General features: G+C 36.6%; 1 protein-coding gene across 1 annotated transcript; it reads left to right on the top strand.

The window, feature by feature from the left end:
* The first annotated feature begins 3,198 nt into the window (after positions 1 to 3,198).
* Positions 3,199 to 13,892, top strand: LOC136247480 (inter-alpha-trypsin inhibitor heavy chain H3-like). The gene is made up of 6 exons (XM_066039201.1): positions 3,199 to 3,626; positions 8,698 to 8,832; positions 9,714 to 9,842; positions 11,101 to 11,238; positions 11,954 to 12,424; positions 13,561 to 13,892. Exons 1-6 carry the CDS (start codon positions 3,554 to 3,556, stop codon positions 13,794 to 13,796), a joined length of 1,182 nt encoding a protein of 393 aa, XP_065895273.1. The 5' UTR covers positions 3,199 to 3,553; the 3' UTR covers positions 13,797 to 13,892.
* The last annotated feature ends 453 nt before the right edge of the window (positions 13,893 to 14,345 follow it).

Genomic DNA, 14,345 nt, shown 5'->3' with positions numbered 1-14,345 from the left:
CATTGTAGAGAGTTCAGCTACAAAGAAACCACCATGTAGAGAGTTCAGCTGCAAACAAATCACCCAGTAGAAAGTTCAGCTATGAACAGATCACCCTGTTGAGAGTTCAGTTAGAAACAAGTCATCCTGTAGAGAGATCACCTAGAAGTATCAACTTGTAGAGAGTTCAGCTACAAACAAGTCATCCTGTAGAGAGAACAATGCAGCTAGAAGAAGTTATCTTGTAGAGAGTTCAGCTACAAAGAAACCACCATGTAGAGAGTTCAGCTGCAAACAAATCATCCAGTAGAAAGTTCAGCAATGGACAGATCACCCTGTTGAGAGTTCAGTTAGAAACAGGTCATCCTGTAAAGAGATCACCTAGAAGTATCACCTTGTAGAGAGTTCAGCTACAAACAAATTGCCCTGTAGAGACAAACAAATCACCCTGTAGAAAGATCAGCTAGAAGAAGTTACCTTGTAGAGAGTTCAGCTACAAACAAATCACCCAGTAGAAAGTTCAGCTATGAACAGATCACCCTGTTGGGAGTTCAGTTAGAAACAAGTCATCCTGTAGAGAGATCACCTAGAAGTATCACCTTGTAGAGAGTTCAGCTACAAACAAATCACCCTGTAGAGAGATCAGCTAGAAGAAGTCACCTTGTAGAGAGTTCAGCTATAAAGAAACCACCACGTAGAGAATTCAGCTGCAAACAAACACCCTGTAGAGAACTCAGCTAGAAGAAGTTACCTTGTAGAGAGTTCAGCTACAAAGAAACCACCATGTAGAGAGTTCAGCTGCAAACAAATCACCTGTAGAGAGTTCCGCTAGAAACAAGTCACCCTGTAGAGAGATCAGCTAGAAACAAGTCACCCTGTAGAGAGTTCAGCTAGAAGAAGTCACATTGTAGAGAGTTCAGCTGCAAACAAATCACCCAGTAGAAAGTTCAGCAATGGACAGATCACCCTGTTGAGAGTTCAGTTAGAAACAAGTCATCCTGTAAAGAGATCACCTAGAAGTATCACCTTGTAGAGAGTTCAGCTACAAACAAATCACCTGTAGGGATTTCAGCTACAAACAAATCACCCTGTAGAGAGTTCAGCTACAAAGAAATCATCATGTAGAGAGTTCAGCTGCAAACAAATCATCCTGTAGAGGGTTCAGCTATGAAAAGATCACCCTGTAGAGAGTTCAGCTATAAGAAGTCACCTTTTAGAGAGTTCAGCTACAAGTTAAAGCAACCACCATGTAGAGAGTTCAGCTGCAAACAAATCACCCTGTAGAGAATTCAGCTACAAACAAATCTCCCTGTAGAGAGACCAGCTACAAACAAGTCACCCTGTAGACAGATCAGCTAGAAGAAGTTACCTTGTAGAGATTTCAGCTGCAAACAAATCACCCTGTAGAGAATTCAACTACAAACAGATAGCCCTGCAGAGAGTTCAGCTAGAGTCAAGTCACCCTGTAGAGAGAATCCTGTAAAGAGCTCATCTACATACAAGCAGATCACCCTGTAGAGAGTTCAGCTACATTTCAAGTCACCCAGTAGAGAGATCAGCTGCAAATTATCCTGTGGGGATTAATTGACATGTAATAAATATATACAAGAGTTCATAATATAATGAACTCTTGATATATGCCTTATATATATAATTTGTACATTTACTGATAAAATCAGAATGATTTAAAGTATTTATAAAATCTGCTTCAACTTTTTCTTTTTCCTGTGGTAAAGAAAAATATATAGGTTAAAAAGTCCCAGAGCTGGCCATAGGCCGGCTTTGGGGTATACAAATACAAAAAGAAGTGAAATCTAATCAAAAAACAGCCAAGCTGTAAAAAAAGAAGTGCGGCCCTTGAAAAGGCTATGGTGAATAAAGATGTGAAATCCAAGGTGGCGGCCAAGAAATGGCTGTGATGGTAGGTTAATGGTAAAAATTTTAATAACGAAAATTCTGGTGAATTTTGTGCCAATTGACCAAGCGGCACCAAATTCACCTGAATTGTCGTTATTAAAATTTTTACCATTAACCTACCATCACAGCCATTTCTTGGCCGCCACCTTGGATTTCACATCTTTTTTCACCATAGCCTTTTCAAGGGCCGCACTCCTTTTTTTACAGCTTGGCTGTTTTTTGATTAGATATTAATATCTCCAGTTGAATGTAATCTGTTTACGTATCTCAGAAGTACTGAAATCAATAGCCTCATCTTAGGCTTATTCTCTCCAACAATTTTCAAATGCTGTTAGTTACTCTATATTGCCATAATCCTGACTGCTAAAGCTGAGTTTTCACTAATGTCACAGGGTAAATGTGACCAGGCCTGCAAAAATAGGGCATGTGGGCACATAAAAATTTCCTACTTTTTGAAACTTTGATGTGTCATAACTTTGCATTCCCTTATTGTTTGGCTATAAAAGTTTTAGCAGAATAGAAATATTCTAATCCAGAATGGAGAAATGAGATGCTACGTACTGTATGTGGTGGGGTGTAGTTTGTTCCCACATGACCTAATTTTGCAGGCCCGGTCATAAATACACTTACCTATATACTTTCTCTGTCTCCATCTCTCTCTGTGTTTGGCTGTCTGTCTTTCTCTGTCTCTGCCTCCCCCCTCCCTGTCATAGATAGCCTCATTTTATACATCAAAGTTGTTTCTTGCTACTACCTGCTGCAGCAATTTATTTACTCCACATGCAAGTGAGGTTTGAGCAGTGATTATAGATATTATATTATAGTGGGCTACAAATAATGTATAGAGCATTAAGTTCAATAAACTATGCACATGTATTATATACTACTTTAAAGTAATGTTTTGTTCAAGGTACTGCCAAGTAGACTCTAACTAAGGTATGCAGTAGAAGTTTCATGCATTCATCACATATCTTGTAATCGATATATACAGTAGGTGATAATAATATCTCCACTTGAATGTATTCTGTTTATCTCAGAACTACTGGGTCAGTTGTTGATCTCATTTCTATTGAGATAGGATGTCTGGGTCACTTTATCTACTGCTTGTTTGTCGAAGAAAACTGTATGGCACTGTTTGAGCAGGCTTCCATTTCCTGCTCTTACAGAATTTTCAATTCTATAGAGCTTCCCTGGTGTGGGATCTATTGGGCTTCTTGACCTGAACTTTGTTACTGTGAAGTTAATTTTGTACTGTATGTTAAGTCTTGCCAGGGCTCCTGCACTGATCACTCTTTGGCTATCAGTGTAGCTATGGTAACCCTGAGTCTAGGCCCCTAATTGTATACTAAATATTGTCTCAATAATCAATAAAGACGTTTATCATCCTCATGTGTACTGTATGATTAGTGGAAAACAGTGTAGTTTGAAGTAAAAAAAAAATATCCTCACTATCATTGTTATTTTTATGTGAAAAGTATGTGTACTCTTAGATTACTGTACTTTTAAAGGAATGTCATGAATTTAACATTTGTTGGATTCACCTGTTCATATAAAATTATTAGTTAAATGCCATAATTTCATACTTCTTATATATTTTATTTGCTAGCTACTACTCGAAGCTCATAGTTGTGTCTAAAATTTCATCACTGGAGAGAAGATGATGATTAGAAAACTTTTAGCTATTACTGTACTGGGAGTCTATTCTTTATACCTTGGAGTCACAGCACAAAGTATGTCCATTAACAAATATATATGTGTCATGATCAGTATAAGCAAGAGTTCATAATACAAAAAGATAGGAGAGTGTCCTACTGCAGTATAGCCTGTACAAACGCGAATCTCGGGGATGCAATACCAATAGTCACTTTCAATGTGCTAGTTAATCAGGCATGTACTCAGCAATAATTTTCAATGACTGTTGTAGTTATGGCTTTAATAAGCAATCCACTGATGTTATTTTCAACACTCCTTAACAATTTGTGTCGACATGATATCCTAAAGTAATCAAAGTTTTACTACATTATTTGAGCTACGCAGGCTATACTGAAGTAGGACACTCTCCTCTTTTTTTATATATTATGAACTCTAGGTATAAGTTGTTTACAAACGGTACGGTCGTATCGTTTAAGTAGGGATTGCAGTGAAACTTTCGCGACGCTCAAAATTCTGCCTTTAAAAATCACCCTAGAGACATTTTACGCAACCAAAATCATCTTTACGGATTAGTACTAGTCCATATAATACATAAAACAGCATCAAATGCAGCAAAACACTTACAGGTGGCTGGATATAAAATTTTTAAAATCGCCAAAACTCGAATTCAGTTTAGACTCACTCACTGCGGACCATAGTCGCAAGGCTACAGGCAAAACGAAGCAGCGAACAGCCACCATTTTATGCCACAATAACAAACTCACCAGTGGGATGTGCCTTTTGGGGTTCCGACGAGTGTAGGTTCACTGCGCCTTGTCTCTTCTTTCATCTTCAATCAGGCTGCTTGTCTTCTTCTTCATACAACGAAACCATATCGAGGCGTTAATTTTCCGTATCAACACTTTCTTTAAGCAGCGTAATACTAATAGACGCCACAAGATTATTTAAGGCACTTAGACTATGCCACTGTACGGAGGTACTGTTACTAGATAGCTATATACCTGTATCTTCACGGTAGGTCACAAGATCAAATAATAATAATTACGCCCGTTCTTTATTCTACGCATTGTCAATATCGATTGAAACCACGATGACACACCCCTTTTATGCTAGGTGACGGAATAGCTAGTCAGTGACCACACACCTTCAAAGTTGGAAGGCTGACTCTGATAATTGATCGAAATCACGATTACCACGCCCCGTTTGGGCGAGCGAACATCTTTGCAGACTGACTCGAGTACAGCAGTTACCCTAATAGAACAGTCACATATTTATAGCTAGCTGTATGCTTTAACAAAAATAAACAAACTAGTATATATTAACTATTATAAATTTAAAAATGAAGTAGGGATCGAAGCGGTAAAAAGCAGTGAAACAAGAGGTGAACGATAGTAGCTATTACAGCATAGCTTGGTGGAAAATCCCTATACTTGGGAATTGGACTCAAAATAATTGCTATACCATGCACGCGCCTAACTAATCTCTCTACAGGGGGATTTGTTTTTAACTGAGTACTGTGCAGGGTGACTTATTTCTAGCTGATCTTTCTACTGAGAGATTTGTTCATAGCTGGATTGTCCATGGAGTAACTTGAAAAGTAGTTGGACTCTTACAGGGTGACTTGATCACGCTGATCTCTCTATAGGGTGCCTTAATGTTTCCAGTTGATCTCTCTATAGAGAGTTTTTTTTCTAGCTGATCTCTCTACAGCGTGATTTGTTTCTAGCTGATCTGACTCCCAGAGAACAGCCTATGAAAATGTGATAGTAAACCATGAAATTTCATGTAGTTTAGGCCACCATTATTATATTGCTTGTTTCCCGTCACCCAATGGACCAAAAACGGGAGGTGGTTATCCATTATTAATTATAAACTATACAGTTGACTGTTGTTATTTCAGTCTCCGACTGCTCTATTAGAGTATCTCGATCTTAAAGACTGTCAGGACTGTACACCTACGCACCATGTTGAACAAGAGTGGAGGGGCTTTCACCAGTCTTCTATGCTTATGTACACAGCTAAGCATTTACCTTAAAACTTGGTCACTCCGAGCCGCCTTTTATCCAGAGGAGGGCGGAAGCGCTATAGACGCTACTTAAAAATATTACCTTAATTGCATAGTTCTGTTCAAAATCTCACGTGAACCTCAATAGTCTCAATACAAAACCAGCAAATGGTGGGGTCTACTAGATTTTTAAATCATGCTTCATGTAAGGATCAAGGTGATGTAATTGGCTTCACAAAAGCTCTTAGTTTTCTAAGCAAAATCAATGAAACACTATTTCTCGCGTAGCCTAAGTTTATTGTAAGTAAAACAATAATGCCACGCTTTGTTATATCGTGCGCACATTTCGCTGATGCTGAAAAACAAGGGTTTACATAACTCATTTTAATGGCGCTTCCACCCTCCTCTGCCTTCTACAGTGCGCAAGGAAATTTTGACGTCAAAAAATTGACGAATTAGTTTAATTCGTAAAATTTAAATTCGTCAACTGTTTATAAGCGCCTTTGAAAGTACAGGTTTTGTCTACAATTTCTTGATTTTCGTCAACATTTTTTTCGTAAAATCTGCTGAAGAGTGAATTCGTCAAATTTTTCTTCGTCTATATTTCCTTGCGTACGTTACCATACTTAGCATATTCACATGATCAAGAATCAAATAATTAAAATTTGGTGCGGCTACCTAAAAATCGATGCATGCGGTGACGGGAAACAAGGAATTTAATAATGGTGGCCTTACAAGGACGCTGCCTATAAAAATTCATGGACACTGCCTATGAAAATTTGACAATTCATGGCCACTGCAACCATGAAATTTCTTGTGCCATGAAATAATTTGTCAGCGTTATAAAATTACCATGAAATCATGAGTATTTCATGGCATGGATATTACAATGAAATATCAATGAAATGACTTTCATGGGGATTCCTTTACTGCACATGGATAATCCATAAGTGTTTCATGGCACTGTTCTCTGGTAGTGCTACACGGTGTGGACTTCATTCTATCTGATCTCTCTATATACAGGGTGGCTTGTTTTTGACTAATCTTTCAACAGAGTGATTTGTTTCAAGCTGATCTTTCTACAGGGTGATTTGTTTCTAGCTGATCTCTCTACAGGGTGACTTAAAACTGATCCTTCTATAGGGTCATTTGTTACAAGCTGATCTTTCTACAGGGTGATTGAAATGTAGCTAATCTTGCTACAAGGTGACTTGTTTCTAGTTGATCTTTCTACAGGTGATTTTTTCTAGCTGATTTCTCTACAGGGTGACGTCTTACTGGCTGAACTCTCTACAGGGTGAATTGTTCCTACCACATCTCTCTACAGGGTGATTTGTTTCGAGCTGATCTCTCTACAGGGTGATTTGTTTCAAGCTGATCTCTCTACAGGGTGATTTGAAATGTAGCTTATCTCTTCACAAGGCTATACTTGTTTCTAGCTGTTCTCTCTACAGGGTGACTTCATAATGTAGTTGAACCCTTTGCAGGATAACTTCCTTCTAGCTGATCTCTCTATTGAAAGAGTTTGTTTGTAGCTGAACTCTCTATAGGGTTGCTTATTTCTTATCTATAGGGTTGTCTCTTGATGGGTGACTTGTTCCAGCTGAACAGTCTACAGGGTATCTTATTTCCAGCAGATCTTTTTACAGAATGATTTGTTTCTAGGTGATCTCTACAAGGTGAATTGCTTCTAGCTAATTTCTCTACAGGGTGAGTTGTTTCTACTAATCACCCTACAGGGTGATTTGTGTTCAGCTGATCTCCCTACAGAGTGATTTGTTTCTAGCTGATCTGAACATGGTGAATTGTTTCTAGCCGATTTCTCTACAGTTTCTAGCTGAACTCTTTACAGGGTGACTTGTTTGTGGCTGATCTCTGTACAGGGTGATTTGTTCCTAGCTGATCTCTACTGGGTGAATTGTTTCTAGCTAATTTCTTTACAGGGTGACTTGTTTCTACCAGATCTCCCTACAGGGTGATTTGCTTTGAGTTAATCTCTCTCCAGGATGATTTGAAATGTAGCTTGTCTCTTTGTAAGGTTACTTGTTTCGAGTGATCTCTCAACAGGGTGACTTCAAATGGATTTTACCTCTTGCAGGATAACTTGCTACCTGATCTTTCTACTGAAAGAGTGTGTTTGTAGCTGAACTCTCCACAGGGTTGCTTATTTCTAGCTGAAACACTCAACAAAATCTAGCTGAATTCTGTATAGGGTGACTTGTTTCTATCTGATCACTACTGAGATCTTTATGGGGTGACTTGAAATGGAGTTGAACTTTCTACAGAGTGATTTGTTTGCTGCTGAACTGTCTTCAGGGTGACTTGTTTGTAGTTGCAGGGTGACTTGTTTGTAACAGAACTCTCTACAGGGTTATTTGTTTTTGATACTAGTTGACGGATGACTTGAACTCCCTATGTTGTTAACTGAACTCTCTATGTAGTTGAATGTTCTATCCATATATACCTCAGTCAGTGTTATTGTGGTGAAAAAAAGCTAAATTCTAACCAAAATGTACACACACATACTATATTTGTGTGAAAAGATAAAGTCTAATGTAAGTTCCGTATGCGCATCTACCATTCAACTAGCAGTCCATGTGGCAGGTGGTGTCTCGTCTACAATAGAGAACAGCTTACAAACTGAACTACGGAAGCAGTTGCATTCTAATACGTTTTGTGTTGGTGCAATATAACATTGAGTAATGATGTGTACTCCCAGCTCGTGTGTTTGTACTGTAGTTGACTGAAGGCCACTATGATAAGGAAGGATAATGGCATATGTATTGTATGGCTATCAATATGCTGAAAGTCTCTGCTTAATTGAATTCAAAATGTTTCTGTGAAAGAAGTAGCCTCATAGCTATAGCCACTTTTCTACTACACTTGACTGAATGCATCAGTTTGGCAGGTAGTAGAAAATTCTGTTGAATAATTTAAAAAAAATCTGTAGCAACTTGATGAAAACATTTCAGGTTAATTTGAAGGCATTTTTTGGGCTTGTAACCAATACTGTTATGTCATTATGAGGATAGTTGAAGCAGACTTTTGAGTGGTATTTTATCATAGCAAACCTTTATCATCCCTGCTATACAGTACTAGCTATCGTACTATATAATAATATTGTGTTATGTAACTCACCACAGCCTGCTATGAAACCACATCTAATTGTGCTTCTGGTGATGAATCTACTAGGATATTCTCAAATGCACCAGGATGTTGTGATAAACGCCTATCGTACGCTGATGATGAAAACCAATGTATTTCTTGTCCTATGGGAGGTATGTATCCATATTATTATTATAGTTGCATTATAACATATTCTATTAAAATTCCATAAGCATTAATTACAGGTATATATGCTGAATATGGCTTGAGTTCATTTCACACAAATATATTTATATTCAACCTAAACCTAATGGCATAACATATCTGGTATTAGATTTTAACATCATTAGTAACCAATATACTTTTTAAGAATTTTATTAGCAGTTTTGCTCATGCATAGCTGTACGTCATCCGCCAATTTCCTTTCACTATTGGAACACAATGTTTTGAAATTACCTGCAGAAAGAAAATGCAATGAAAATGTTAGATGTCATTTAATAATGTTATAATTATGTAACCAGATTTGCAAAAAGGTATCTTTTCACACACAATTTTCACCTATGTTTTTAGACTTTGGTATTGCATAACTTTTTATAAATGCATATACTGTAATTATCTTACTCCAATGAGTAAAGCATTTATATACAAACAACAGTCTAATCAATGTAATGAGTAGCATTTTGTTTGCTCACATGTAAATGTATGAAAAGGTACCTTTTTGCAAATCCAGCCACATAAACAGTGTCTGAGAATATTATTAAAAACCAGTGAAATTTATTCCATTGGGTTTCCATTATTCATGAAAAATGGATGAAAATAAAACTTGAAATATTTTCATGATGTTTTCAATGGTTAATTTGCAGCCACTAAAAAGTAATTTCAGAATCATTACATTGTATTAAACTGCTCGCAATGAAATTGATTTTCAATAGATTTTCCTCTGCAGGTAATGAAAACTTTAAATTTCAGTACTCTGTTCATTACATTTTCAAAACATTGTGTTCCGGTACTGTTTATCTCTAAAGCATGATTATGTGCATAAAATGCAATGCAGGTTGTTTTGGTGATACCTCTTGTGTTGATGTCATTGATGGCACAAGTTTGACTACCGCTGACTGCTGTAAAGCTGGTGGTGTGGCCATTCTTCAACGTTTTGTTTTATGCACACCATTGGATTGTCCAGGTGGGGTAATTGTAATAAGACTCACAGTAGTGAGTTATGTGGCCAAGAACGTAAAAAGTACATGACCCAAAAACAAGTGCAATCACTACTGTGTGTATGTTTATATGTTGTAATGATTCTGCAACCATGATCGTATTTCACATGGTTTTAATACATCAGCAGCTCTTGAACCTATGACAAGCTTTCAACTTCATACCAGAGACAATGAATCTTTGTATCCATACTAATTCACTCACCTGCTACAAGATGAATCAGTAATGAGCAAATTGGTTGATTGAATGCTGTCATGCATGCCCAGATTACTGTAGTTTAAATAAATTTCTTCAACCATGAAGCCATATATAATTTCAACTTCATTTCCTATCAAAACAATAAAAGTGCGACACAGCTTGTTTATTGCAAAGTGCTAGTATAAGCAGTAACTGAATCTACTTTTATTCTAATTTTTCGTGAAATTTCAGCTGGAACTTCTTTCACAAACAATACAATAATTTGGAATGCACTGACTGCATGCAACTTCATTATTATGAAGAATACACACTGATTCAGAACTCATAAGAAAATATAATATATAATTTGGATAAAGATATACCTCTAATTGCAAGATCAATTAAACCTGTGGGCTGTGGAAAGTCTGGCACTCTCCTATGAAGTCCATAGTTCTTCTGGTACCAGTAGCTCCAAATAAGGCTCCAAGCAGATTGAAATCAGCAGAAAAAAGCTGGCAATTTTTACATTAAACATTTTGACTAGGGATCATAGAAATAAAAATAACAATGAAACAAGGGAAGTATTTTTATAAATGTAGCTATACTAGCTGACATTTCATCAATCTAGACTGTGCTACTTGCAGGCTGCATATGACTGAAGTAGTGATTACATGTCAACTAGTATTATACATACTTACAGAAATATTTGAGGTTTTAGAAGCTCTGATATAGGATTTAGCCCTTTAGCTAACAATCAAAGTAAATTGAACAAACTGTAGGGAAAAACTGTAACTAGGCTGTAGCTTTGATTGTTCTATTAGAGTAGTTACTTCACTGTTCAGTGCTCTAGTAGTATAATTTATAAATGCAGTGAGAGGTGAAAAGTAGAGTGTTATTGTTAAAGATGTTCCTTAAATGCAATTGCATGCACGCTATAATGTTAATGCAACCAGAACTGCCATAACCACAGAAATTCATCTATACAGTAAACACACTATTGTACTGCATAATACAAAACACTCAGTTTATACTAGTACTCTTTCACACAGCTAAGCAGTGTTACCTCAGTGAATCTTGCGATGAAGGGGGAACAACTGTCCAAGCCGCTAGCACAATTGAATGTTGTGAAAAGGGAGGGAAATCTTTCAGTAATGGATTTGAGTGTTTACCAGCATGTGGAATGATTGGTGAGTTCAGGAATACTTTTACCACTACAAAAAATAATACATAATATCACAGTATGCATAGGCGGATCTAGGAGACACTGATAGAGGGGGCTGAGGAGGACAAGAAGTTATAGGATAAAATCCACTAATAGGAGAAAAATTGAATTCTAGTGCACAAGTTGTATTCATTTACATAACAGGCATACACTTTCTAAGACTCTAGCTTGGAAAAAATTAAATTAGGTCTCCTAGGTTTGAATCTTGGAGCATTTTCATAGCTATTTAGCAAATAAAATGCATACTTTGCGAGGCATATAAATTGGTTAATGATAAAATGTACCAAACAGAAGGTAGTATTGTAATAATTTACAAAAATTGTCATTTAATGAGATTAGAACTGTGACTGTTCTATTAGAGTTGTGACTGCTCTATTAGAGTATCTTGATCTTTAGCACAAAAATTCAAACCTATTTGTCTCATTTTCTTCACGTGTACAGTTTATAATTGTAAAGTACATTGTACAGTTGTCTTCTATATGCTTGTTGGCTTTCTGTACTACTGAATACAGTACTACTGTGAATGCATGATTCCTGTTTCTGATATCAGTAAGTCCAACAGGGGAAAGAGAGGGGCCAGGGGGAAAAGCCCCCCTCAGATCCACCTATTACAGTAAATGTGTTTAATAGTGTTTACATTTGCCTACAGTCACTGTGAACACCATGCACATTTTCTGTAGAGGGAGATCCCCATTTCATCGTACCACTGTTGTCAAAGGAATTCCTCTGTTATTCCATACAAGGATATTCTGGGTTGGCATTCAACTTGATCTACAATGATGCTTTCACTATCAATGCCATGTTTGTTAATACTGAAGGAGATACCAGTGAGGCCACTTGGATTGGGAAATTAGCAGTTATTCCACAAAACAGCCATAGATCTAATGCTGTTGTCTTTGACTCTGTCAAACAAGCAGTAACCATTGTTGGTGACGGAAGCTTGAATGCTGCAACAATTAAACAGATTGCATTCACTGAGAATGGCACGGCAAAGTTTAGTAAAACAATGAAGAAGCAGACTGGTAATCCTATTATACGTGTGATGTATGCTAAGCCTCAGGCTAAATTTGATGTCACTTTCTACAAGGATCATCTTAATGTGGACTGGAGTTTGAATTATGATGAGCTCCATGATTCCCATGGACTAATGGGTATGTTGTAAGCTTATGTGACTGGGCCTGCAAAAATAGGGGATGTAGGCACATAACATTTGCCTACTTTTTCAAATTTTATGGGTCATAACTTTTCACTTTGTTATGCTATGGACATGTGATTTTCATCACCTAATAAGGACTTACGTGGCTGTATAATGCAAGTTACTAAAAGCAGATATTCTATTCCAATACTGAGATATGACCTGTTATGTGATGATGTGTAGTTTGTGCCTACGTACATTCCCTATTTTTCACAGGCCCCAGCAGCCTTATAATAGACTTTTACACCAAGGCATTAAAATCTTAAGATACATAAATCAGGGATTTACCATCGAAAAAAATTTCAGTGCAATCTATATAAACAGTAACTTGCATAATAATAATATAGTTGACTTTACAATTATTTTTTAGTACAGTAACAAATGAAAAGCTAATGCTGCATTCATATTAATATAGACTATTCTAATAGAACAGCCAGTCAGTTTCAGTGGAATTTCGAATTCTGTTTTAAAAGCTCTACACATAAGTCTCAACAGCACTTGTAGCAAAATGAATCCTAATGACAGTTAATAATCTGATTCATTGCTAAAAATGCATGACAATGATTTAGTATCTTGTACTAGGCTACCATGTAGACAATTTTGACATGAATAAAACTTGGCACATATAATCCACTACATTTCAAAGTTGTATATATAACATTTCAGAGTTTATAACTAGGCACCAGCCTATTATGCTTTTAATTTTGCCTATTATGCTATGCTGCAGTGCTCAAAATTTTTGCCTATTATGCTCAAAATTTTCTGCAATTCCCATGTTTTGTTACTTTCCAATGGATAATGATAAACTTTCGCTTATTAACAACTGGTTAAATGTAAAAGTTAATGCTCGTTGTGCATTAAGAATTTGGCTGCATTGTAAACTATAATAATAGTTGTGTCAAATAACTATACTCCACTGTGGCATCAACTGTACTGTCCACCTTTTTCAGTGGAGTGCATTTTTACTTACAGTATGACATAATTATTTTGCTTGTTATGCTAGCATTATGCTTGGTACTTTCATTATGCTCAAAATTATGCCAGCATAATAGGCTGGTACCTATTTATAACAGATTGTAATCCTTTCCATAGGTCAATTTATGAAGAAAGGTATCAACATTGACACTAAACGGGAAATGCTGATATTCTCAAATGGTCGTGACCCTGTACCAGTTGCTAGGGACTCTGTTATGACAGGCAAGTGGTGCTGGAAGGCTAAGAATTATGGCAATCAAGGAGAGGGTCTGATTGAAGGCAACGTACTGGATTACCTGGTACCTAATATCCTTGATGTTGCTGATAAGCTCAAGCACCTCACATCTAAGTAGCCAAACTGACTTAGTTTGAAGGACTAGTAAAACTGCAAAACTATCTTGTACTCTTTTCAGATATTAGTTATTTATATTATACACAGTGTCCATTTTAATTATTTCATATACATAACTACAGTACATGCATAAAACATACTATATATGGTAAAATGCTTCAAATAGTAGCAATACATATCATAATCATCCTTATGTCTTCAAATACTTCTCCCATAATTCAATGCAATGCATATAGCTAACTAGTGGAAGTTCTTTTAGTGGTTGAATGTAAGTAATCACACAGAACACCTGCACTATTTCACACTGCGCATGCACATCATACCTTAACTCTTTTCAGATTGATTAACTAAACTTTGTTGGATCATAAATACAGTATAGTAAATGGAAAATGAAGCAGGAATCCGAGTGATAATATTAGTGGAACACCTGTAAAATTATGATTGTGTCATAGCTAGTAATGTGAGAAACCCCCTAGTTAGATTGGCACATTATTACAAAATGTGACCAAATTTAGGAAATTCACCATTAATTTTTATGGGTGCATTCGAC

This window comes from Dysidea avara, chromosome 2 (assembly GCF_963678975.1).
Source record: "Dysidea avara chromosome 2, odDysAvar1.4, whole genome shotgun sequence".
NCBI lineage: Eukaryota > Metazoa > Porifera > Demospongiae > Dictyoceratida > Dysideidae > Dysidea > Dysidea avara.
The sequence above is the reverse complement of the archived record's forward strand: the minus strand, read 5'-3'. Positions and strand labels throughout refer to the sequence as shown.

Bases quoted from the DNA above. Each gene is read 5' to 3' on its own strand.
- LOC136247480 (XM_066039201.1), top strand. From the start codon at position 3,554: ATGATGATTAGAAAACTTTTAGCTATTACTGTACTGGGAGTCTATTCT. The intron at 3,627-8,697 runs GTATGTCCATTA...AACTCACCACAG, and splicing joins CCTTGGAGTCACAGCACAAA to CCTGCTATGAAACCACATCT. The intron at 8,833-9,713 runs GTATGTATCCAT...AATGCAATGCAG, and splicing joins TATTTCTTGTCCTATGGGAG to GTTGTTTTGGTGATACCTCT.